Source organism: Pseudophryne corroboree, chromosome 6 (assembly GCF_028390025.1).
Source record: "Pseudophryne corroboree isolate aPseCor3 chromosome 6, aPseCor3.hap2, whole genome shotgun sequence".
NCBI lineage: Eukaryota > Metazoa > Chordata > Amphibia > Anura > Myobatrachidae > Pseudophryne > Pseudophryne corroboree.
Window position 1 is genome coordinate 566,775,814 of NC_086449.1, and position 27,608 is coordinate 566,803,421.

The 27,608-nt window shown below is 44.2% G+C and overlaps 1 protein-coding gene across 1 annotated transcript in view; it reads left to right on the top strand.

The window, feature by feature from the left end:
• The window catches only part of PAH (phenylalanine hydroxylase), a 126,567-nt gene that overhangs the window by 36,172 nt on the left and 62,787 nt on the right, over positions 1 to 27,608 (top strand). Inside the window, exon 3 of the mRNA XM_063927793.1 lies at positions 21,807 to 21,990. Coding sequence (XP_063783863.1) covers positions 21,807 to 21,990 — 184 coding nt within the window. The remainder of the gene's footprint in view (positions 1 to 21,806; positions 21,991 to 27,608) is intronic.

Below are 27,608 nucleotides of genomic sequence, written 5' to 3' on the forward strand. Positions count from 1 at the left end.
CATGCAGACCAATCTAGCAGCAGCGATAGCGATGCGCGGGGCTGCGCATCGCTATCGCTAAGGGGGCTACACACGGAGCGATCGTGCTTAAAATCTAAGCAATCTAGTCAGATTGCTTAGATTTTAAGCAGCGATCGCTCAGTGAGTACCCCCCTTAAGATCTGGTACAGATTTTGAGGCTGAGCAAGTTAAAATAGGCCAACTGTCAGACAAAATGAATGCTGATAGACACACCCACACAGTAACCACACAGCAAAGATGATGGCCTGCCTGTCTGCTGTCAGCAGGATGCTGGAGCAGTTGCCTGACGTCTATTAACCACTTGCCTGGCATTGGGGGTCATTCAGATCTGATCGCTGGGCTGTGACTTTTGCTATCCTGCATTCAGATAGTCGTCGCCTACAGGGGTAGTGTATTTTCGCCGTGCAAGTGTGCGATCCTGTGTGTACGCCGAGCTGCTAAAAGTGTGTGCAGCCTCTTTGCAGCCCAGGAGTTACTCCTCCAGTGCGATCACATCAAGCTGATCGGGGTCGGAGCTGATGTCACACACCCTCCCTGAAAACGCATGGGCACGTCTGTGTTTTTCCAAACACTCCCATTAAACAGTTAGTTACCACCCAGATATGGCTGCCTCCTGTCAATTACCTTGCAAACGTATTTTTCGCACCCACCCACCGCAGACCAGCGATGCCCTTTGTTGTTGTGAAATGCGTGTGCGCATTGCGGTGCATACACATTCGCTGTTGGTACCTGATCACACGCTGTGCGAAAACGCACAGCAGCAATCAGATCTGAATGACCCCCATAGTCACATCAGATGCGACCACATCAGCAACTGCTTTATCTGATCTGGTCGCACAGGATACAACCAGTCAGGTACACAGTGTTTGCAGCTGCAGGGAAAATTTTTGGATAAGGTTAATTACATGTTCTTCACCTAATTCACTCATAAAAAAAGACAATTTCTGAGAATTTTTTGGGGAAAAAAAGGTCAGTTAAGTGGTTAAGGTGCACCTGACTTACCAGGACTGCTAAGTGCACGCCATGGACTAGTGCGTGACAGCTACATACTTTAGTGGTGCTTCGGTGTGGCAGGTAAGTGAATATGTATTTTTTATTTTACATAAATATATCTAATGCTGGGTTCCAGTAGATGGAATTGCGGGCTTTGCTAAGTTGTACACTTAGTTGCGTGCAAACTTGACATAAGGATGGATATCTGCATTTAGGGCCTAAATAAAGTTTGTACGCAAATGCACCCAGCTGCGTTCTTCTAGGTACGGTACTGCTAATAATCGCAAGTGAAGCTGCCGCTAATGAAAGAAGATAGACGTCATTGCAAATTCCCCCGCAATTGCATGCTCATACGCAGCACCCACACAATAATGAAGAACATGTAATACACATTATAATAAAACGTCATACACTCATAATTGCACCTACATTTACTGGTGCACAACTACGATATACGGTCCTGCAATTACATGAAATAGATTTAACAAATGTGTTAAAAATATACATTAACTATTTCAGAATGTGCTGTAAAGTCGGTAATGCAGCACACCTGCTGTGTCACTGTAGATCATATGTCCAAAGGTACAGTATTTTGGCACTGATTGATGTCCTTTTCAAATAAACGCACGTTACCTCATGAAATCTGAGCTTTTCATTTGCTGGTAGCCATTAGTGTTTTTGCTAAATGATGCAACATTGTGAGCAATGTTTCTCTTAGATGCTGCAATACATAAATGGAAAGACTAAAGTACCATGCACATTTATGGTAGCTTCAGATGGTCTTGAACCCAGTCCATGGTTTAAGCAATTCATTAGGAGGAGGTTCCCAGATTTACCAATCATGTTGATATAGAGATCGTCAGAAAACAACGGTTTTCCCCTGCTGACCTATCGGCTTACAGGATTCATATCCTCCCCTGTTTACTTATTTGGAAAATGGAAAAGCCACCAAACTTCATTATGTCTACTCCTCCCTCTCAACTTTGCCAATAATGTGTCAACATTTTGAACAGAGCTTGTAGCTTTACACAGAGACATGTTACGTGCATAAAGACAAGTTTATCTTGCCCAGTCAGCATCCCAGTCAGCATTTTATCTTTGTAGTTCTCAGTATGACCTTAACATTATTAAATAATGATATATACTTTTGTGTGTATAGGGAGTCTGTGGTCTGTATATTGTATACTTCTAGGTGAAATAAAAATATTGCACTGTTTATTCAACTAAGGTTTGAGCCTTCTTCATAACAGCTTGCAATTATACTGATATTCCACTATCTTCAGGAAGTTATTTGGATGTATTATTAGACTTTTAAAGAGATTACTGAAGGTGTGCATTTGCTGTAGAGTTACTGTGGGGGTGTGGGCCACACCGAGTGACACCATCCAATGGGGTGACAGCAAAATAGCAGAGCTGCTCTGCTAATTTTTTGTCTCACCATACCTCCCAACTATCCCGCTTTCAGCGGTACAGTCCCGCTATTCGGACCCTGTCCCCCTGTCCCACCCGCGGGCGGGGGGCAGTTGGGAGAGCCTTTGATCACCTGCTTCTCTACTCTGTAAAGCAGCCGGCGATCACTGAATACATGCTGTCACTGAATACATGCTGTGCGCACACACACGGCATGTATTCAGTGCTAGGAGGGGAGTGGGGGGTGCCCAGCTGCTTGGGGAGCGCTGGGCATGCCCCCCCAAAAGGCAGAAAAATGGACCGTTTGATGAGGCCACACCTATTCAAGCGAGGCCACACCCACCACGAGCGAGACCATGACCCCTTTTCGGGTCGGCGATAGGCCTAATTTCATTGCCGCAAAAGTTGGGAGGTATGTATTACCCCCTCAGATAGTGACTCCGCGCAGCTGTGATGGATGATGCATGCATTCGCATGTCATCAACACTGTTCCCGTGTGCTGTTAGAGGCTGGGGGCTCCCCAGCAACTCCTGGACTGCTGTGCAAGCCCCCAGGTTGGTGAGAACGGGGATGTGACACATGGCCACTCCCCCAAAACATTATAAGTCAGAGGGTGTGGCTTCACAGACACAAGTCCTGTGCAAGCGGTTTCAGAGATGGAAATGCCAGGGTGACACCCACCCAAATGACACCACTACGATATTCCTAATGTCGATACCATAATGTTAATAGTTATGTTGTCAACATTGATAAAATGTCTACAGGCAACATTTTTACATTCTCAGAATGTCAACCTGTGAACTGACGACATTGCCAGAATATCAATATTAGGGTTAAGCTAAAGGGTTAGGGTTAAGTACTAGAGGAAGGTTAGGGTTGGGCAAAGGGTGGGGTGAGGGTTAGGCACTAGAGGGAGGCTTATGGTTAGGGATGGGGGGGAATATTCACTGGAACCACCGCTCCATCAGAGGTCTGCGCTGAAAGTCACAAGTCATGATCGCTGGGACCCAAAAGACACCACTGGATAAGTCATCAGTGTCTACATAGTGAATATTGACATGGGTAATATCGACATTCATATCACAGCTATATAAGCAGTGATGGTTTTTATCTATGGGCTGCAGGACTGCAGCCCCCCAGATAAAATCTGCCACCCTGCTCACTTTCAGTGAAGCCTGATGCAGTCCGTGAGACTTCACTGGCTTCACTTTGACTGGCAGTGACTTCCTATTGGAAGTCCTACTTGTCAATCACAGATACTACAGGAAGTCCCATTGGGAGGTGTTTCCTCTCTCCGGGACTGCCAGACTAGGCTGTTATAGGCAGAGAGCAGGCTTCCTGTAAGAAGCCAGCTCCCTGCCTTGTCTGCCATAGCTGGCTTCTATGGGCTGCAGCCGATGCAGCCCATAGAAGCCATGGTTTTGGCCAAGTGCAGTCAAGCTGACGCATGTGCGCATGCACCGGTCCTGTCCCATGTCAGCTTTATTATGCAGATGCCGGGACCCAGCTAGCAGCAGCTGCAGCAGGGGATCTCTTCCTTCTCTGGCAGACCAGGCAGCGGCAGCCCCCACCCCCTCCACATAGGTAGGAGCCGCCGCTGCATATAAGCATGCTATTATATCATTACATTGTCAGTAGTTGACCTCAAGGTCTGTATTTCTGGTTAGTTGGTAAGAAATAGATTTATTAAAAATAAATTCCTCACAGTCCACAGCTCACAGAAATAACACCATCAGTTTCTCCCCCTCTTCCAGCATGCTTTACAATATTTATTGTGATTGCCAGGGATATTTGTCAGCACTGGAGCCTGATGGTGGAAGTGGGAGTCCTAAGATAAAAAGAGAACTAACTTGGTGAATGTATGCCATTGACCAATGATGTCTGATGGTTCTCCACCATCAATGGCAGAGCACGGCAATGGTTATTTTCCTGGCCTTGTGCCACTTAGTCCCACCCTTGTGCCTAGAGCTGCCTCTTCATATAGCTGCTGCCCCCTTGCCTGTTTGCTCGATAGCCCTCCTGTGACTGGTAGAAGGGATGTCCATCAATGGGTTAACCAATTTACTACCATCAATATAAAACACAGATGACACTATCGATAGAAACCATTAATGGTAGACCCTTCTGTGGCACAACTAATTATGTGATACTTAATACCAGATAATGGGCCTGATTCTGAGTGCATGCAATGGCAATATTTGTGCAAATTGATGATGTTATTAAACTGCACAACCATCTAAGTAGCTAAAAACTCGCACAGAGCATGTGTCCCTGAGTCGCAATAGTGATCGAGATGCATGGTCTCAGAAATCCACTGGGGCCTTGCTGGGCGATGAACAAGAGGTGGCTATACTGAGGCACATTGATGCACTGGCTTATGGGCATGTCATGGGAGTGTCACAGGCAGGCTCGGACTGGCCCACAGGGGTACAGGGGAAACCACCGGTAGACCCCACTGCCTGAGGGCCCCTCCTCCTCTAGGAATCAGATTCTAGACTGTGCACTTGAATTATATATTATACATATGTTACCTTATACTACACAGGATTATGATGTATTCTCTACAGTACATTGCTGTCATTAATCTGGCACATTATCATGCATGCACTAGCATTAATTATTATATAAATTATCAAGGAGTCCAGCCAGGTACTCTATAATGGTTAGTGAAACCTCTATGGTGGCTGGCCACACCCCCTTTGGAGGCTGGCCACACCTCTAATCATGGACCCCTACCACTGCATACCCCCGGTGGGCCCTTCATACTCCAGTCCAAGACTGGGCGCAGGCATGTTACATAACTGGTTGTGAACTCAAGCACTGGCCCAAATGTATTAATCCTTAAGAAGTGATAAAGTGGAGACGGATAAAGAGAGATAAAGTACCAGCCAAACAGCCCCTAACTGTAATTTTTCAAACCCAACCTGTGACATGGCAGCTGATTGGTTGGTCATTAATCTCTCTTTATTCATCTCCACTGTATCACTTTTTAAGGCTTAATACATTTGGGCCTTAATCGCTTAAAGTATAGGCCAGGCATGTCCAAACTGCAGCCCTCCAGCTGTTGTGAAACTACATATCCCAGCATGCCCAGATACAGTTTTGCTGACAGAGAATGCTAAAGCTGTGTCAGGGCATGCTGGGATGTGTAGTTTCTGAACAGCTGGGGGGCTGCAGTTTGGACATGCCTGGTATAGGCCATACTCTGATGGAGCTTCTGCACCCAGCAAGGGGCACGTACTGTATAATTTTCCATGGCAGTCCGATAGTAGTGCCTAAAAATGCAGAAGTTGTCGCCTCAGACATTGGCCCTCATTCCGAGTTGATCGCTCGCTGACGTTTTTCGTAGCGTAGTGATCAGGTGAAAAATCGGCATTTATGCGCATGCGCATGGTATGCAGCGCGCATGCGCTAAGCACTTTCACACAAAACTTTGTAGTTTTACAGAGGCTCGAGTGACGTTTTTCAGTCGCTCGAGTGTTCGTTGTTTGATTGACAGGAAGTGGGTGTTTCTGGGCGGCAACTCAGCGTTTTCAGGGAGTATACTAAAAAACGCAGGCGTGCCTGGCAAAAACGCAGGAGTGGCTGGGGAAACGGGGGAGTGGCTGGCCGAACGCAGGGCGTGTTTGTGATGTCAAACCAGGAACCAAACTGTCTGCAGTGATTGCAAGGAAGGAGTAGGTCTGGAGCTACTCAGAACCGGCATGACATTTTTTAGTAGCAATTCTGATACTCTTTCGTTCGCACTTCTACTAAACTAAGATACACTCCCAGAGGGCGGCGGCCTAGCGTGTGCACTGCTGCTAAAAGCAGCTAGCGAGCGAACAACTCGGAATGAGGGCCATTGTACAGTCAGATGCACACTTGTACACCAGGGGAAGGGCTTGTACCAGCATTAGCATAAATTCACAGGCACAACTATGGCAAATGCAGCTGACTTAGGGGGTCATTCCGAGTTGATTGCTCGCTGCCGATTTTCGCAGTGCAGCGATCAGGTAAAAAAATGTCAAAACTGTGCATGCATATGCACCACAATGCACAGGCGTGTCGTACAGGTACAAAGAGGATCGGGGCTGGGCAATGGATTTAGCAAAGATTCCATTCGCAAAGCCGAACGCAAGGTGATTGACAGAAAGAGGGCGTTTATGGGTGTCAACTGACCGTTTTCTGGGAGTGTTTGGGAAAATGCAGGCGTGTCCAGGCGTTTGCAGGGCGGGTGTCTGACGTCAATTCCGGCACCAAAAAGACTGAAGTGATCGCAAGGGCTGAGTAAGTCCAGAGCTACTCTGAAACTGCACAAAATGTTTTTGCTGCGCTAGGCTGCAAAGGCGTTCGCACACTTGCAAAGCGAAAATACACTCCCCCGTGGGCGGCGACTATGCGTTTGCACGGCTGCTAAAAGTAGCTAGCGAGCGATCAACTCGGAATGACCCCCTTAGCCCCAATATATGTATTTATATGTGTACTGGCTGCTCTTATTATGACACCTGTTTTAAAAATTGTGGTGCTGAATCTGAGTTGAAAGCAAACAGCACAAGTAACTGGATAAACCATGCTGTAATGCATACTTCCCAACTGTCCCTATTTTAGTCTCCTTTTTGGGCAATGACCTGCTGTCCCACCCGCACAAGAAATCACTTATGTGAGAGAGCGCAAAAAGATTTTAAACATTTTTATTTTATTTTAAAAAACTTTATAAAACTATTATAGCATCATCATATGCATAAATTGCTAAATGCCTTTGAAACATATAATTATTGAATCTACAAAATAAAGCTACCATGGATCAAGATCACATATCAGTCCATATTATGTTATTTAACACCAGCTGCCACTGATTTGCAGAATTATCCTCACCATTCCTTTTAACCACTTAGTGGCTAGAATACAGTCCAATGTCCCGCATCAACTGATTCTAGGCTCTTTCTCCACATAGGGGTATATGGATGCTGATGGAACTTCATATGTTGTAACTGATGTTCATGAAATATTGTAGCAAAAAGTTCCAATACTCAATTCAAACTGAAATACTTTTATATTTGTAGATAGACAGACTTGGATTTGTATATGGAGTTGTGCCTCTTATCCCTTGACACTTAGATGATATTGTGTCTAGCAGTACAGGGACGATTACCAAAATTAGAGGGTAATTTTGGTAATCGTCCCTGTACTGCTAGACACAATATCATCTAAGTGTCAAGGGATAAGAGGCACAACTCCATATACAAATCCAAGTCTGTCTATCTACAAATATAAAAGTATTTCAGTTTGAATTGAGTATTGGAACTTTTTGCTACAATATTTCATGAACATCAGTTACAACATATGAAGTTCCATCAGCATCCATATACCCCTTTGTGGAGAAAGAGCCTAGAATCAGTTGATGCGGGACATTGGACTGTATTCTAGCCACTAAGTGGTTAAAAGGAATGGTGAGGATAATTCTGCAAATCAGTGGCAGCTGGTGTTAAATAACATAATATGGACTGATATGTGATCTTGATCCATGGTAGCTTTATTTTGTAGATTCAATAATTATATGTTTCAAAGGCATTTAGCAATTTATGCATATGATGATGCTATAATAGTTTTATAAAGTTTTTTAAAATAAAATAAAAATGTTTAAAATCTTTTTGCGCTCTCTCACATAAGTGATTTCTTGTTTGGTTCGAAATTGGTATACACTTCAGGATACTGAGTGGGAGCTGCATTTAGATTTTAAGTGGTGGTGAATAGCTAAATTCATTGGATATTACATATGAATATTAGCTGCGCCTGAATTTATATACACTCACGGACATAGGCGGGTCCACAATTAAAGTTGGCCCGGTGCGTTCGTGTGTTTATGTAATTATATTGTGTCCCACCCGCAGGCTGCAGTCCCCCGTGGTTGGGGGGCAGTTGGGATACCCTCTCTCACTTGCTGCGGTAAATAGACGCTGTGTGCTTGCGCACAGAATCTATTCTCCGGGAGAGGGGGACTGGAGGCATGGCCAGCAGCTCACAGAACGATGGACATGCCCCCACAGTGATGAAAACAGGGGCATGGCTTGCGATTTCAGCACTTTCCACGAGGCCATGCCCTCTAGCCATGAGACCATGCCCCCTCCCAACTGAGGCCACAACCCCTATCTGGAGCACACGTGTGTACGCCATGCGATGCTCCTGATTTTCTGGACCCAAAAGTTGAGCGGTATGGTAATGCAATCGGTGCAAATACAAATAAGCCTGAGAGTTGCACGCTATGCTGACATAAGCACAGTTGGATGAAGCTTCAAGTATTGTGCCTGTGTTTGAGTCGCACTGCGCAAGCATCTTTATTGTTACCACACCGAGATGCAGAATTTGGGCGCAGTTGGTGTGGATTTTTGTGGGCGTTTCTGGGGGTAACAAGGGTCTGGCTAGACAGATGCAGGTGTGTTACTAACAGCGGCTGTGTCTAAAGATGCACAACCACATGCACAGCATGCCATACACAGACTGAGAAACTACACCAGTCATAGAGCTGGTAATCAATCAATTAATTGAATTGCCCCTTTAATCCAATTAATAAATAATATTGCTCTCAGTAAAATAAACAATAATTTTCCCCTTAATATATTCATAACATAGTGTTTCCCCCATATAATAATTATCAGTGCTATATGCCTCCTTATTCAATACATAATAATTTCTCTCATTGAGGGGCAGATTTATTAAGCTCGGTGAAGTGATAAATTGGAAGGTGATAAAGGACCAGCCAATCAGATCCTAACTACCATGTCACAAACCAGAGGCAGAACTCTGGGAGGCAACGGAGTCATCTGCCGCCGGGATCCTGCTCTGAAGGGGGCACCTCTGCTCCCATTCTGTGACACCATTGAATTAAGTTAATTAATAGCTGCCACTGTCTTTTCAATGGCCGACTTCCTCACTGGTCCCTGCACCTTACAAATCACACCCTCTTTATTATACTGAATACACACATTTTACAAGTATCACACCCAGGATTAGAAACCACAACCTATTACACTGGAAGCAGGCACCTTACTGATTAAGCTGTTTGCTCCTGTATAGGCAACAGGAGAATTTTAACTATATGAAGATACTTCTCTGACAATTACACGTAACTTCATATAGTTAGAATTCTCATGCTTCCACTACAGGAGCAAATAACTCCATCAGTAAAGCGTCTGCTGTTAGTGTAACAGGTCATGGGTTCTAATCCTGGGTATGACTGCTAAGAAATGTGTGATTTAAAATAAAAGACAATTAAATGTATAAATACAGTATATACATTTTTTCAGAACACACACACACACACACACACACACACACACACACACACACACACACACACACACACACGTGTATGTATATATATATATATATATATATATTTACGCACATCTACATACATATATTTATCTTAATATAGTAAATAGGGGGGCACCAATATTTATCTTGCCTCCGGGCAACTGGGACGAACTTACGCCACTGTCACAGACTATGGGGCAGATGTATATTAACCTGGAAAAGGCATAAGGAAGTGATAAACCAGTGATATGTGCAAGGTGATAAACGAACCAGCCAATCAGCTCCAATATGTAAATTAACAGCTAGGAGCTGATTGGCTGGTGCATTTATCACCTTGCACATATCACTGGTTTATCACTTCCTTATGAAAAATGACAGTTAGGAGCTGACTGGCTGGTCCTTTATCACCTTCCAATTTATCACTTCACCGAGCTTAATAAATCTGCCCCTCAGTGTTTTGATTCCTCTCCTTCTTATTGAGCAGATGTCTCAAACAACATGCTTTTTGATCTATCTTGCCCTAAACTCTCTTCGAGCTCCATTTTTAGTCATCCATAAGCCTAATATCATTTTTGTATTAGTAAATGTTAATAAACAATGACGGGATCGGTGTGATATCCCGTCACACGAGATGTCGAATGCCATTATGCCGTCATCGGTATCCCAAGCGGTGGAATGCTGGTAGGGGGGATGGTGAGCGCAACTAAGCCCCTTGCGGGCTAGGTTGCAAGCTTTGCTCGCCGCAGGTTCTATTCTCCCTCTATGGGGGTCGTGGTCACCCATAAAGGGGGAATCACCTACCTCACTGGTATACCGGTGGCGGCATGGTGCCCCCGGCGAGATTCTGGTGTCTGTATTGTGACCTCCGGGATCCCAACGATTGGTATGCTAACTGCATACCATAATGATAGCTGGAAAAAAATCTTCATGAGTATAGCTGGTTTAGGAATTAAAATGTGATTATGGATGCTGGAGATTGGCACGATATATGGACATGTACAGAAAAATGTACATAAACCTCTATGTCACTGGTACCTGGTTCCAATCAGGTAACACAAGATTTATCTACAAACTCTTTTTTTCATATATGGTGAAATCTACTCTGAGGTTACACATTTTTTTTGTAAATGTAACAATTGCAGATTTTGTGTTCCAGCAGAAACACATACACCGGTTATTATATCTGAAGTGTAGACATCTGATAGGCAGCTCTTGGAAATGTCAGAATGCCCCAATGATAGTGGCCTTATGGAAAAAGTTTGGTACAGCTATAAAATTTAGCTGATGACTAGTAATCTGAGGATATCATCTTCTCTTAATAAAATCTGGCCTATTAATAACACATCACTTTCACTTACTTGATCAAGCCCATATTGTGAGGAATCTCACATGTGTAGTCTCATCTCACCATTTCATTTGACGAGATGTAAGCTCCTCCCCACTCCAACCCTCTCTTTCTTCCCCTTATATTTTATCCCCTTTTTTCTTTTTCATCTGTAAAACAAGTATCTAAATGTTTTTATATAGACCCGTATCAGATAAGTCATAACTAGACCACCATCAGGTCAACATTTTATCAGTATCGACATGGCAAGCATTATGAACATTTCGGCATTCTCATGTCAACATAATGAATGTTGACATGATGAATGTCTGTAAAATATACCACACTTTACTTGAAAAATTTTCAGCATAACAAAAAACACTTTGGGGGAAATTCAATTCAGTGCGCTATTGAATAGCACCAGAAATGAGTGCCCGGAGCTATTCAATTAGCTGCAGAGGATCTGAGTAGAAATTAGAGATGAGCGGGTTCGGTTCCTCGGAATCCGAACCCGCCCGAACTTCAGCTTTTTTTACACGGATCCGAGCGACTCGGATCTTCCCGCCTTGCTCGGTTAACCCGAGCGCGCCCGAACGTCATCATGACGCTGTCGGATTCTCGCGAGGCTCGGATTCTATCGCGAGACTCGGATTCTAAATAAGGAGCCGCGCGTCGCCGCCATTTTCACACGTGCATTGAGATTGATAGGGAGAGGACGTGGCTGGCGTCCTCTCCATTTAGATTATAAGAGAGAGAGATTTACTGGAGCTTAGGACTAGGAGGAGTACTGTAGAAGTGTAGAGAGTGCAGAGAGTTTACTAGTGAGTGACCACCAGACAGTGCAGTTTATTTAATATATCCGTTCTCTGCCTGAAAAAAGCGATACACACAGTGACTCAGTCACATACCATATCTGTGTGCACTGCTCAGGCTCAGCCCAGTGTGCTGCATCATCTATATATATTATATATCTGTCTGACTGCTCAGCTCACACAGCTTATAATTGTGGGGGAGACTGGGGAGCACTGCAGTGCCAGTTATAGGTTATAGCAGGAGCCAGGAGTACATAATATTATATAGTGAGTGACCACCAGACAGTGCAGTTTATTTAATATATCCGTTCTCTGCCTGAAAAAAGCGATACACACAGTGACTCAGTCACATACCATATCTGTGTGCACTGCTCAGGCTCAGCCCAGTGTGCTGCATCATCTATATATATTATATATCTGTCTGACTGCTCAGCTCACACAGCTTATAATTGTGGGGGAGACTGGGGAGCACTGCAGTGCCAGTTATAGGTTATAGCAGGAGCCAGGAGTACATAATATTATATTAAAATTAAACAGTGCACACTTTTGCTGCAGGAGTGCCACTGCCAGTGTGACTGACCAGTGACCTGACCACACTGACCACCAGTATAGTTAGTAGTATACTTATATTGTGATTGCCTGAAAAAGTTAAACACTCGTCGTGTGACTTCACTTGTGTGTTGTTGTTTTTTTTATTCTATAAAAATAAAACTCATTCTGCTGACAGACAGTGTCCAGCAGGTCCGTCATTATATAATATATAATATATACCTGTCCGGCTGCAGTAGTGATATATATATATTTTTTATATCATTTATCATCCAGTCGCAGCAGACACAGTACGGTAGTTCACGGCTGTGGCTACCTCTGTGTCTGCACTCGGCAGGCAGTCCGTCCATAATTGTATACCACCTAACCGTGGTTTTTTTTTCTTCTTTATACATACATACTACTACGACATCTCTTTATCAACCAGTCTATATTAGCAGCAGACACAGTACAGTACGGTAGTTCACGGCTGTGGCTACCTCTGTGTCTGCACTCGGCAGGCAGTCCGTCCATAATTGTATACCACCTAACCGTGGTTTTTTTTTTCTTTCTTCTTTATACATACATAGTTACATAGACATCTCTTTATCAACCAGTCTATATTAGCAGCAGACACAGTACAGTACGGTAGTTCACGGCTGTGGCTACCTCTGTGTCTGCACTCGGCAGGCAGTCCGTCCATAATTGTATACCACCTAACCGTGGTTTTTTTTTCTTTCTTCTTTATACATACATAGTTACATAGACATCTCTTTATCAACCAGTCTATATTAGCAGCAGACACAGTACAGTACGGTAGTTCACGGCTGTGGCTACCTCTGTGTCTGCACTCGGCAGGCAGTCCGTCCATAATTGTATACCACCTAACCGTGGTTTTTTTTTCTTTCTTCTTTATACATACATACTACTACGACATCTCTTTATCAACCAGTCTATATTATTAGCAGCAGACACAGTACAGTACGGTAGTTCACGGCTGTGGCTACCTCTGTGTCTGCACTCGGCAGGCAGTCCGTCCATAATTGTATACCACCTAACCGTGGTTTTTTTTTTCTTTCTTCTTTATACATACATAGTTACATAGACATCTCTTTATCAACCAGTCTATATTAGCAGCAGACACAGTACAGTACGGTAGTTCACGGCTGTGGCTACCTCTGTGTCTGCACTCGGCAGGCAGTCCGTCCATAATTGTATACCACCTAACCGTGGTTTTTTTTTCTTTCTTCTTTATACATACATACTACTACGACATCTCTTTATCAACCAGTCTATATTATTAGCAGCAGACACAGTACAGTACGGTAGTTCACGGCTGTGGCTACCTCTGTGTCTGCACTCGGCAGGCAGTCCGTCCATAATTGTATACCACCTAACCGTGGTTTTTTTTTCTTTCTTCTTTATACATACATAGTTACATAGACATCTCTTTATCAACCAGTCTATATTAGCAGCAGACACAGTACAGTACGGTAGTTCACGGCTGTGGCTACCTCTGTGTCTGCACTCGGCAGGCAGTCCATAATTGTATACTAGTATCCATCTCCATTGTTTACCTGAGGTGCCTTTTAGTTGTGCCTATTAAAATATGGAGAACAAAAATGTTGAGGTTCCAAAATTAGGGAAAGATCAAGATCCACTTCCACCTCGTGCTGAAGCTGCTGCCACTAGTCATGGCCGAGACGATGAAATGCCAGCAACGTCGTCTGCCAAGGCCGATGCCCAATGTCATAGTACAGAGCATGTCAAATCCAAAACACCAAATATCAGAAAAAAAAGGACTCCAAAACCTAAAATAAAATTGTCGGAGGAGAAGCGTAAACTTGCCAATATGCCATTTACGACACGGAGTGGCAAGGAACGGCTGAGGCCCTGGCCTATGTTCATGGCTAGTGGTTCAGCTTCACATGAGGATGGAAGCACTCAGCCTCTCGCTAGAAAAATGAAAAGACTCAAGCTGGCAAAAGCAGCACAGCAAAGAACTGTGCATTCTTCGAAATCCCAAATCCACAAGGAGAGTCCAATTGTGTCGGTTGCGATGCCTGACCTTCCCAACACTGGACGTGAAGAGCATGCGCCTTCCACCATTTGCACGCCCCCTGCAAGTGCTGGAAGGAGCACCCGCAGTCCAGTTCCTGATAGTCAGATTGAAGATGTCAGTGTTGAAGTACACCAGGATGAGGAGGATATGGGTGTTGCTGGCGCTGGGGAGGAAATTGACCAGGAGGATTCTGATGGTGAGGTGGTTTGTTTAAGTCAGGCACCCGGGGAGACACCTGTTGTCCGTGGGAGGAATATGGCCGTTGACATGCCAGGTGAAAATACCAAAAAAATCAGCTCTTCGGTGTGGAGGTATTTCACCAGAAATGCGGACAACAGGTGTCAAGCCGTGTGTTCCCTTTGTCAAGCTGTAATAAGTAGGGGTAAGGACGTTAACCACCTCGGAACATCCTCCCTTATACGTCACCTGCAGCGCATTCATAATAAGTCAGTGACAAGTTCAAAAACTTTGGGTGACAGCGGAAGCAGTCCACTGACCAGTAAATCCCTTCCTCTTGTAACCAAGCTCACGCAAACCACCCCACCAACTCCCTCAGTGTCAATTTCCTCCTTCCCCAGGAATGCCAATAGTCCTGCAGGCCATGTCACTGGCAATTCTGACGATTCCTCTCCTGCCTGGGATTCCTCCGATGCATCCTTGCGTGTAACGCCTACTGCTGCTGGCGCTGCTGTTGTTGCTGCTGGGAGTCGATGGTCATCCCAGAGGGGAAGTCGTAAGCCCACTTGTACTACTTCCAGTAAGCAATTGACTGTTCAACAGTCCTTTGCGAGGAAGATGAAATATCACAGCAGTCATCCTGCTGCAAAGCGGATAACTGAGGCCTTGACAACTATGTTGGTGTTAGACGTGCGTCCGGTATCCGCCGTTAGTTCACAGGGAACTAGACAATTTATTGAGGCAGTGTGCCCCCGTTACCAAATACCATCTAGGTTCCACTTCTCTAGGCAGGCGATACCGAGAATGTACACGGACGTCAGAAAAAGACTCACCAGTGTCCTAAAAAATGCAGTTGTACCCAATGTCCACTTAACCACGGACATGTGGACAAGTGGAGCAGGGCAGGGTCAGGACTATATGACTGTGACAGCCCACTGGGTAGATGTATGGACTCCCGCCGCAAGAACAGCAGCGGCGGCACCAGTAGCAGCATCTCGCAAACGCCAACTCTTTCCTAGGCAGGCTACGCTTTGTATCACCGCTTTCCAGAATACGCACACAGCTGAAAACCTCTTACGGCAACTGAGGAAGATCATCGCGGAATGGCTTACCCCAATTGGACTCTCCTGTGGATTTGTGGCATCGGACAACGCCAGCAATATTGTGTGTGCATTAAATATGGGCAAATTCCAGCACGTCCCATGTTTTGCACATACCTTGAATTTGGTGGTGCAGAATTTTTTAAAAAACGACAGGGGCGTGCAAGAGATGCTGTCGGTGGCCAGAAGAATTGCGGGACACTTTCGGCGTACAGGCACCACGTACAGAAGACTGGAGCACCACCAAAAACTACTGAACCTGCCCTGCCATCATCTGAAGCAAGAAGTGGTAACGAGGTGGAATTCAACCCTCTATATGCTTCAGAGGTTGGAGGAGCAGCAAAAGGCCATTCAAGCCTATACAATTGAGCACGATATAGTAGGTGGAATGCACCTGTCTCAAGCGCAGTGGAGAATGATTTCAACGTTGTGCAAGGTTCTGATGCCCTTTGAACTTGCCACACGTGAAGTCAGTTCAGACACTGCCAGCCTGAGTCAGGTCATTCCCCTCATCAGGCTTTTGCAGAAGAAGCTGGAGACATTGAAGGAGGAGCTAACACGGAGCGATTCCGCTAGGCATGTGGGACTTGTGGATGGAGCCCTTAATTCGCTTAACAAGGATTCACGGGTGGTCAATCTGTTGAAATCAGAGCACTACATTTTGGCCACCGTGCTCGATCCTAGATTTAAAGCCTACCTTGGATCTCTCTTTCCGGCAGACACAAGTCTGCTGGGGTTGAAAGACCTGCTGGTGACAAAATTGTCAAGTCAAGCGGAACGCGACCTGTCAACATCTCCTCCTTCACATTCTCCCGCAACTGGGGGTGCGAGGAAAAGGCTCAGAATTCCGAGCCCACCCGCTGGCGGTGATGCAGGGCAGTCTGGAGCGACTGCTGATGCTGACATCTGGTCCGGACTGAAGGACCTGACAACGATTACGGACATGTCGTCTACTGTCACTGCATATGATTCTCTCAACATTGATAGAATGGTGGAGGATTATATGAGTGACCGCATCCAAGTAGGCATGTCACACAGTCCGTACTTATACTGGCAGGAAAAAGAGGCAATTTGGAGGCCCTTGCACAAACTGGCTTTATTCTACCTAAGTTGCCCTCCCACAAGTGTGTACTCCGAAAGAGTGTTTAGTGCCGCCGCTCACCTTGTCAGCAATCGGCGTACGAGGTTACATCCAGAAAATGTGGAGAAGATGATGTTCATTAAAATGAATTATAATCAATTCCTCCGCGGAGACATTGACCAGCAGCAATTGCCTCCACAAAGTACACAGGGAGCTGAGATGGTGGATTCCAGTGGGGACGAATTGATAATCTGTGAGGAGGGGGATGTACACGGTGATATATCGGAGGGTGATGATGAGGTGGACATCTTGCCTCTGTAGAGCCAGTTTGTGCAAGGAGAGATTAATTGCTTCTTTTTTGGGGGGGGGTCCAAACCAACCCGTCATATCAGTCACAGTCGTGTGGCAGACCCTGTCACTGAAATGATGGGTTGGTTAAAGTGTGCATGTCCTGTTTTGTTTATACAACATAAGGGTGGGTGGGAGGGCCCAAGGACAATTCCATCTTGCACCTCTTTTTTCTTTTCTTTTTCTTTGCATCATGTGCTGATTGGGGAGGGTTTTTTGGAAGGGACATCCTGCGTGACACTGCAGTGCCACTCCTAAATGGGCCCGGTGTTTGTGTCGGCCACTAGGGTCGCTAATCTTACTCACACAGTCAGCTACCTCATTGCGCCTCTTTTTTTCTTTGCGTCATGTGCTGTTTGGGGAGGGTTTTTTGGAAGGGACATCCTGCGTGACACTGCAGTGCCACTCCTAGATGGGCCTGGTGTTTGTGTCGGCCACTAGGGTCGCTAATCTTACTCACACAGCTACCTCATTGCGCCTCTTTTTTTCTTTGCGTCATGTGCTGTTTGGGGAGGGTTTTTTGGAAGGGACATCCTGCGTGACACTGCAGTGCCACTCCTAGATGGGCCCGGTGTTTGTGTCGGCCACTAGGGTCGCTAATCTTACTCACACAGCTACCTCATTGCGCCTCTTTTTTTCTTTGCGTCATGTGCTGTTTGGGGAGGGTTTTTTGGAAGGGCCATCCTGCGTGACACTGCAGTGCCACTCCTAGATGGGCCCGGTGTTTGTGTCGGCCACTAGGGTCGCTAATCTTACTCACACAGCTACCTCATTGCGCCTCTTTTTTTCTTTGCGTCATGTGCTGTTTGTGGAGGGTTTTTTGGAAGGGACATCCTGCGTGACACTGCAGTGCCACTCCTAGATGGGCCCGGTGTTTGTGTCGGCCACTAGGGTCGCTTATCTTACTCACACAGCGACCTCGGTGCAAATTTTAGGACTAAAAATAATATTGTGAGGTGTGAGGTATTCAGAATAGACTGAAAATGAGTGGAAATTATGTTTTTTGAGGTTAATAATACTTTGGGATCAAAATGACCCCCAAATTCTATGATTTAAGCTGTTTTTTAGTGTTTTTTGAAAAAAACACCCGAATCCAAAACATACCCGAATCCGACAAAAAAAATTCGGTGAGGTTTTGCCAAAACGCGTTCGAACCCAAAACACGGCCGCGGAACCGAACCCAAAACCAAAACACAAAACCCGAAAAATTTCAGGCGCTCATCTCTACTAGAAATCCAACAAAATTAGTGTTGTGATGTGAATTGCGGGCATACTGCTAGTGCTAACAGCATTGCACACGGCACTCAAGTAGGAAAATATCGTTTACCGTGACTAAATGGCATTCTTTAGGAGCAGAAACCTGCATCTCCCGACTTAAGTCCTGGGCTCTATGCAGCTAATTAAATAGCTCCAGCCACTCATTACCAGTGCTATGCAATAGCGCATCGAATTATACTGCCCCCTCTGTGTAGTATGCTTATCTGTTTTTATGTATATTTACAGTGCCTTGCTAAAGTTTTCACTCCCCCCTTGGCTTTTTACCTATTTTGTTACATTACAACCTGTAATTTATTTATTTTTTTAATCTGAATTTTATATGATGGATATGCACAAAATAGTCTAAGTTGGTGAAGTGAAATGAGAACAATTTATATAAAAAATAATTTTTAGAAATAAAAATTAGAAAATTGGCATGTGCTTATGTATTCACCCCCTTTGCTATGAAGCCCCTCAAAAGTCCTGGTGCAACCAATTACCTTCAGAAGTCACATAATTAGTGAAATGAAGTCCACCTGTGTGCAATCTAAGTGTCACATGATCTGTCAGTATAAACACACCTTTTCTGCAAGGCCCCGGAGGCTGCAACATGACTAAGCAAGAGGCATCACACCACGAAGACCAATGAGCTTTTCAAACAAGTCAAGGACAAAGTTGTTGAGAAGTACAAGTAAGGGTTGGGTTATAAAAATATATCCAAATCTTTGATGATCCCCCGGAGCACCATCTAATCCATCATCTTCAGATGGAAAGAACATGGTACCACAACAAACTTGCCAAGAGAGGGCCGACCACCAAAACTCACAGACCGGGCAAAGAGGGCATTAATCAGAGAGGCAGCTCAGAGACCAAAGGTAACCCTGAAGGATCTGCAGCGTTCCACAGCAGAGACTGGTATATCTGCGCATGTGACCACAATAAGCCATACACTCCATAGAGCTGGGCTTTATGGAAGAGTGGCCAGAAAAGAGCCATTACTTAGTGTTAAAAATAAGAAGGCACGTTTTGAGATTGCCAAAAGGCATGTGGTCGACTCTCCAAATGTATGGAGGAAGGTGCTCCGGTAAGATGAGACTGAAATGTAACTTTTTGTCCACTGGCGCAAACCCAACACATCCCATCACCCCAAGAACACCATCCCCACAATGAAACATGGTGGTGGCAGCATCATGCTGTGGGGATGCTTTTCAGCAGCAGGGACTCGGAAACTGTTTTGAGTCGAGGGAAAGATGGATGGTGCTAAATACAGGGATATTCTTGAGCAAAACCTGTTTCAGTCTGCCTGTGAGTTGAGACTGGGACGGAGGTTCACCTTCCAGCAGGACACTGACCCGAAGCATACTGCTAAAGCAACACTCGAGTGGTTTAAGGGGAAACATTTAAATGTGTTGGAATGGCCCAGTCAAAGCCCAGATATCAATGCAATTGAGAATCTGTAGTCAGACTTGAAGATTGCTGTTCACAAGCTGAAACCATCCAACATGAAGGAGCTGGAGCAGTTTTGCCTTGAGGAATGGGCAAAAATCCCAAGCAAGATGTGGCAAGCTCATAGAGACTTATCCAAAGCGACTTGCAGCTGTAATTGCCGCAAAAGGTGGCTCTACAACGTACTGACTTTAGGGGGGTGAATAGTTATGCACGCTGAAGTTTTCTGTTATTTTGTCCTATTTGTTGTTTGCTTCACAATAAAAATATATATATACATCTTCAAAGTTGTATGTTCTGTGAATGAAATGATGCAAACCTTCAAACAATCCATTTTAATTCCAGGTTGTGAGGCAACAAAACATGAAAAAGGCAAAGGGGGGTGAATACTTTAGCGAGAGAGCCTAAGGAGGAGGTGAAGAGAGTAGCTGATGAGTAAGAGTAGTATATGATGAGACAGAAGGAATCAGACTCCTTTAAACAGAGTACTCATACTGTGCACCAGAGGCATAGAGAGCTGCACATTCTCTGCACCCACAGACCCCACCTGGGAGCAGCTGATACCTCTCATGCTATTACCATCTCTGTAGTTAGTTTATTTTTATCTTCATGATTAATTTTAATCTCTATCTGTGGTTTCTTCATATCCACCTCCTGCGATGTTTTTCAAATACCTATAATTGATCTTAACCTATTTTTACATGCAGTACTCTATTTACTATAAAACTGTTATGCAACATTATCAACTCCATGTAATCATTCCCACCCTCAATGCCCTAGGAGATTAGCTGCCTTTTTGCTCCTTGGTATCTAAATTTATTTGAACCAAATTCCAGATGAATTAGAAAGCCTCACTTTCAGCTAGTGGCTGGCTCATGGAGGTGCAGAAGGAGGAGGCACACAGCGGGCACAGCCAATGGGGCATTGCTGACGATAGGGGGGAGGGGCCCCATGTTTTAAGAGCCCTGGGGGCCTTAATGGCTTAATCCAGCCCTGCCCTTAGGGCAAAAGTTTCTTATTAATAAATTTAGAAAGAATATTAAATTAAGTAAATTGATCTTTAAATTAAGTAAATTGATCCTTAGGTTTAATTATGTGGAAGGGACAGGATTCACTTTATTGTCCACATATTTTATGAATGGCAGCCACCAGCACTGATTTTGCCTATTACATTGACCATAAATAATATGAATTGGTCCTCTACCACCAACCTGAAACACCCCTGAAGTGTCCCGAGGCACACCTGCAATGTACCAAAGCACCCCAGGGTGCCACAGCACTCAGTTTGGCAACCACTGCTATAACCATTACAGTCAGTACATGTATTCAGTGTTACTGTTCAGTAATACAGCAATGTAAAGCTATAGAACAAGACAAAGGTCTGCAGGACATAGGCCCTCATTCCGAGTTGATCGCTCGCTACGGATTTTTGCAGCACAGTGATTATGGCAGAATGGGGCTAATCTGCGCTTGCGTATGCAGCGCAATGCGCAGGAGCGTCGTACAAGTACAAAGACCTTTGTGGTTTTGCACAGGTTCTAGCAACGCTTTCAGTCGCACTGGAGGACGCAAGGAGATTGACAGTAAGTGGGAGTTTCTGGGTGGCAGCTGACCGTTTTCTGGGAGTGTTTGGAAAAATGCAGGCGTGGCGGGGCATTTGCTGGGTGGGTATCTGACGTCAGTACCGGATCCTTCGTCGCAGCAATCATCACACAGAATAATTAACTACAGGCCTGGTCTTGTTCTGCACAAAATGTGTTTGCTGCCGCTCTGCTGCACAGGCGTTAACACTCCTGCAAAGCAAAAACACTCCCCAGTGGGCGGCGACTATGCGCTTGCACGGCTGCGAAAAGTAGCTAGCGAGCGATCAACTCGGAATGAGGGCCATAGTGTGGAGTCATTCTCTTACTTTTTTAGTTAACAGTGCACTATTCCATTTCTCATGTTTTAGGAAAGAGATGTTAGCCTCACCCACATAGAGTCTAGACCATCCCGTCTCAACAAAGATGAGTACCAGTTCTTCATCAATTTGGATAACAAGAGCACCCCTGCTCTGGATGAGATTGTGAGAAGCTTGAGGCGCGACATTGGGGCAACTGTGCATGAGCTGTCCCGAGAGAAAAAAAAGGACTCTGGTAAAGTTTCCCTCATATTCATTCTCATTAACACTTAATTGATGAGTTCAACCAGGCTTTAGTCATTTGTCACTAACTGCCTTTACCTACATTGTAACTACATTTGTTATTGGCATGTAATAGTTATTTATTGACTGCTTTCTGTTCTCCAATAACCACTGCATCTATAAGTGAAATATTCTGTAGCATGTAAAAAAAAATTGGGTTTAATTTGCACCCATATGTTAATGACCTAGATAACAATAATATAGATGAATACTTATTACTGTGTGTCTGTAGTTTAGGGATCCAGGCATTATCCTTTCACTGTAGTGCAGTATAATGCTTGTACTGTATAAAGGAACAGTGATGGCAGCAGCAGCAGCAGAATAGTATTATGAGCCCTGGGTCTGGTCTCATATAGAACAGACACACGTGATCTCTCAGCTGTCTATGCATTCTCCACTATGTGGATGCTGTACGATCACCAGGTCTGATAATAATAACGGGCCTGATCCCTTATACCATCATTGTATATGAGCTGAAGGAAGTCGACTCACACAATAGGATCCGCTCGCTATTGGTGCTGCACATTCTCCATGGTCACATGCTTGTGCCTTCCTTGAACTGTGTTCTGCTCCAGGAATCCAAGGAATACTTGTGTGGAATCTGGCACCTTGAATACGCCCCCTGTGATCACAATCTTGATTATGGAGAATATCACAAAGCACCATTACAGCATAAGCTTTACTTCCCCAAAATCTGCCTGTGAAATTGACACAGAGGGGGCCAAAATACACGATAGGCCTAGGAACCAGAGCATGGGTTAATAAGGCATTGCTCCCTGAGCCTATAGGCCTACTGCACCTACTGTAATTCCCTAAAGTATATATACATTAAAAAGCCCACAAGGCCTGGCACTACCTATACTCAGTGTTGCTTCCCCGGGTGCCTCAACAATACAATTGCATACACACTGCCTACTGCATACCTCCCAACTGTCTCAATTTATTGTGGGCCAGTCCCATTCTTTTGGCACTGTGCTAACAGTAGGGTTGGAGTTTTAGGGAAAGAAAGGACTATTATTATTATTATTATTATTATTATTATTATTATTATTATTTGTAATCAATATTACTTTTTAAAATCTTTTTGTTGCTTCTATTTTTGTGATCACAAAAGCCGTGTGTATTTCATGATTGTGTGAATTATTTAAGTTCACACCTTGTTAGCATCAAAGGCTGAGTATGACATTATAGGTATTACGGAAACATGGTGGGACGACTCTCACGACTGGGTTGCTAACTTGGAGGGGTATTCTCTTTTCAGGAGGGACAGGGCTAACAAAAGAGGAGGAGGTGTATGTCTTTATGTTAAACCATCACTTAAACCATACCTAAAGGAGGTTATCTATGAGGAGACTGGCGATAATGTGGAGTCACTATGGGTTGAAATCTCAAATGGGGGAATTGATGCAAAAAAAACTAGTCATAGACACGTGCTACAAACAGACGGATATTAGCATACATGAGGAAGAACAACTATTGCAGCAAATCAAAATGACTGCGGGATTGGGGGACATCCTTGTGATTGGGGATTTTAATTACCCGGATATAAACTCGAGTAACGATTCATGTGCTAAAGCGAGGGGCAGCAGGTTTTTAAATATGTTTAGGGATCACTACTTGTCTCAATTAGTCGAGGACCCAACTAGGGGTAAAACTACCCTGGATCTAGTAATTACTAATAATGTGGACATTATATCAAACACTAAAGTTGGGGAGACTTTTGGTAACAGTGATCACTATCTGATCATATTCGACATTAGTTTCAGGAAACATAGCTACAGGGGTTCCACCAAAACTTATAACTTTAGGAAGGCTAATTTCAGTATGCTTAGATGAGCACTTAACGACATAGAGTGGGAGGTTCTGTTTAATAACAAGAACACTTCGGAAATGTGGGATGTTTTAAAAGGGTTGCTGGATAGCAATATTCATAACTTTATACCCATGGGCAGTAAATGCAGGAGTATTAAACTCAAACCGATGTGGCTTAACAAGAAGGTTCAGGCAGAAATGGATAAAAAAAAGTGGGCTTTCAAAGCATTTAAATCTAATGGAAAGGAGGAGTCTTTCAAGTATTACAAGGAGTGTAATAAGAAAAGCAAAAAAGCAATAAGAGCAGCTAAAATGGAAAATGAAAAGCAAATCGCTATAGAGAGTAAAACCAATCCAAAAAAGTTTTTTAAATACATAAACGGTAAAAGGTTAAAAAAGGAGAATATAGGTCCATTAAAAGATGAATTAGGAGAATTGATAAATGATGATGAAATAAAAGCGGAAATACTGAACAAATTCTTTTCATCAGTATTCACCAGTGAAGAACTGATGGTGGGAGTAGAGCATAACAATTGTGACAATAATGATTCATGGTTAGATACTTGTTTAAGCGAAGATGTAGTCCGGGAGAGATTAAGCAAAATTAAGATTAATAAATCACCTGGTCCTGATGTACTTCACCCGGGGGTTCTTATGGAGCTTAGTTCACAACTAGCACGACCCCTATACTTGATTTTCAATAGTTCAATTAGATCAGGCATGGTACCGAAGGATTGGCGTACAGCTGAGGTAGTGCCATTATTTAAAAAGGGATCCAAAAATCTTCCGGAAAAATACAGACCAGTTAGTTTAACATCTATAGTGGGGAAAATATTGGAAGGAATTCTAAGGGACAGCATACAGGAGTATCTACAGTCCGCTAGGATTATTAGCAAGAACCAGCATGGGTTTGTGAGGGACAGGTCATGTCAGACTAACTTAATTAGCTTCTACGAGGAAGTGAGCAATAATCTTGATCAAGGAAAAGCAGTGGATGTGGTCTTCCTAGATTTTGCAAAAGCCTTCGATACAGTTCCTCACAGGAGACTGATGATCAAATTAAAGGAGCTTGGCCTAGGAAAAACTATTTGCACATGGGTAAGCAGCTGGTTGGATAGCAGGGTACAGCGAGTAGTGGTCAACGGGAAGTCCTCAACCTGGTCCCCAGTAGTCAGCGGAATACCACAAGGGTCCGTACTCGGACCACTACTGTTCAACATATTTATCAATGACCTAGAAATAGGCCTGGAAAGCACAGTGTCAATCTTTGCAGATGATACTAAACTGTGTAAGGTAATTAATTCAGAATTGGATGTGGAGTCCTTGCAGAATGATCTACCTAAACTTGAACTCTGGGCGTCTAAATGGAAAATGAGGTTCAATACAGACAAATGCAAGGTTATGCATTTTGGGACTAAAAACAAATTTGCATCCTACATATTAAATGGGGAACGCCTAGGGGAAACAGAGTTGGAAAAAGATTTGGGGGTATTCATTGATAATAGGCTTAATAATTAAAAGAACACAGTTTAGAACACGTGGGCACTCGCTGCGACTGGAGGAGAGAAAGTTCCGAACGCAACGGAGGAAAGGGTTCTTCACTGTTAGGGCAATCAGGATGTGGAATTCCCTGCCAGGGAAGGTGGTAATGGCGGACTCTGTAATTGGATTTAAAAAAGGAATGGATAAATTTCTGAATAAAAAAGCTATCCAAGGTTATAATACTTAAAATATCAACGTGGTTAATCCGGGGGTAACATGAGTTATAGTAGCTAACTAGTCAAAAAACATTATTCAGCAAGTATGTAGAATCATCACAACTTAAAACAGGTTGAACATGATGGGCAATTTGCCTCTATTCAACCTCAAATACTATGTTACTATAAGGCTTACTTATATAACAAGCAATTGTACTGTAGCTGCATTAAGACAAATATACCTAGCAGGTTATAAGTAACATATTCTCTTTCAAAGTTTGTATAGCACATGGTGGGCTGTAATGAGGCAACCTGAGGTAGCTGTCACAGGGTTAAAGAGTTTATCAGCAGGGGGGAAACAATAAAATTATTTGTTATGTACATGATATTTATTCAATTAATGTAGCTGTCATTGCCTTGTCTCCTCAGACATCAGACACATTACTGTTATGAGCCACGGCTGTGGCTCATTCCTGTTTTGCATGTCGGTTAGGTATTTTATGTTATACTTCTGTTTATGTTCCCCGTGGGTGTCATGAGGTGCTTGGAGCTCTCCCTTAAGGAGAGGATACTGTTATGAACCACAGGTAGTGGTTCATTCCAATTTTATGTTTATAGTTCTCTTGCAGGCCAGTTTTCCCTTTGCTCTGGTTTAGAGGATTATTGTTTGCTGTCAGTGGTCAGTCTGTGTAATTGCAGTCTGTTCCCATGTGTTCAGCCTCACCTGGCTGCTAATTGCATCTTGTCAGTTTGGAGTCATGCAACGGGGCAGCTGCATGACATAATTAATTAGGCCTCTCTGTTATATGCTGGCTGAGTGCAATTCACAGACGCTGGCGATATTTCTAAGTTTCCAGTCTGCTTGAGTTCTGAGCTTGTTCCTGCCAGTTCCTGAGCTCCAGTCTAGCAGTGTCTGTCTAGCTGCTTCCTGTGTCGATTCCTGTGTCAATCCCTGTGTCGATTCCTGTGTCTGATCCCGTGTCCTGCCGTGAAGCGTTCCTGTCCAGAAGTCCTGTGGCTTTGCCTATGCCTGGTCGAGTTTCTGGCTTCTTGGTGTCCACCGGTCTGTCATTTGGGATTCTGCCTGTCCTCCAGTTCTGAGAGTCTGTGTCGGCAGCGTTGGGGGTTTCTGTCAGTTTGCCAGTATTTGTACCGGTTCCGTGAGTAGCGGCTCTGCCGCGTCCGTCGGCCTAGGCCGCTGTATTCCTTGGTTATATCTGTCACTGGTGTTTTGCAGAGGGTTCTGCTTATTCTGTCACCGCCGATACACAAAAGTATTGTGTCGGCGTGTGGACAGCATTTCCTTTGTTGTTCTTTTCCCTGGCGGAAATCCGTGCATACTTTAGTTTCAGCTTTGTTAGTAGCCCCTGGCTTTGTTGTTCAGTTAGAGGGCCCCTTGTTATCACCCTGTCTCGGTTCACTCTTTGTCTCTCATTAAGACCTGAGGGGGCATCGGAGTCGGGCAGACGTAATCCGCCCTTCAAACGCGGCTGCCATGGGCCCAAGCAACCATAGTCTCGCAAGAGTGTACTGACAGCACGGGCGAGACAACGGAGATAGGGTGCCAGGGGCTATTCCCTTTCCATTCCCCTTTCCCAGCATTACGTTCTGGTATTCAGGTCCTACCGTATAAGATCACCCCTGACCTGAGTATCAGAATCATAACATTATCACCAGACATACCACAAAAAAGAAATAAAACTTTTTTCTTTTTTGGCCCAGTCCAGTGTCTAGTCTAGAATCCAGTCCGGTGTTTAGAATCTAGTCCTGTCTAGAATTCAGTGTGCAGAATCCAGTCCGATGTTTAGAATCCAGTCCGATGTTTAGAATCCAGTCCGGTGTTTAGAATCCAGTCCGGTGTTTAAAAAAAATCCAGTCTTGTTTTGTCTAGTTTAAAAATTCAGTCTTGCCTTGTCTAGTCTTGCCTTGTCTAGTCTTGCTTTGTCTAGTCTTGTCTTGTCTTGTCTTGTCTAGTTTTAAATCCTCCTATGTCTACTATGCAAGCCCTGCAGGCATCTCTCTCAGCCCTGAACTCTGCTTTCAGTGCTTTGAGACCTGAGCG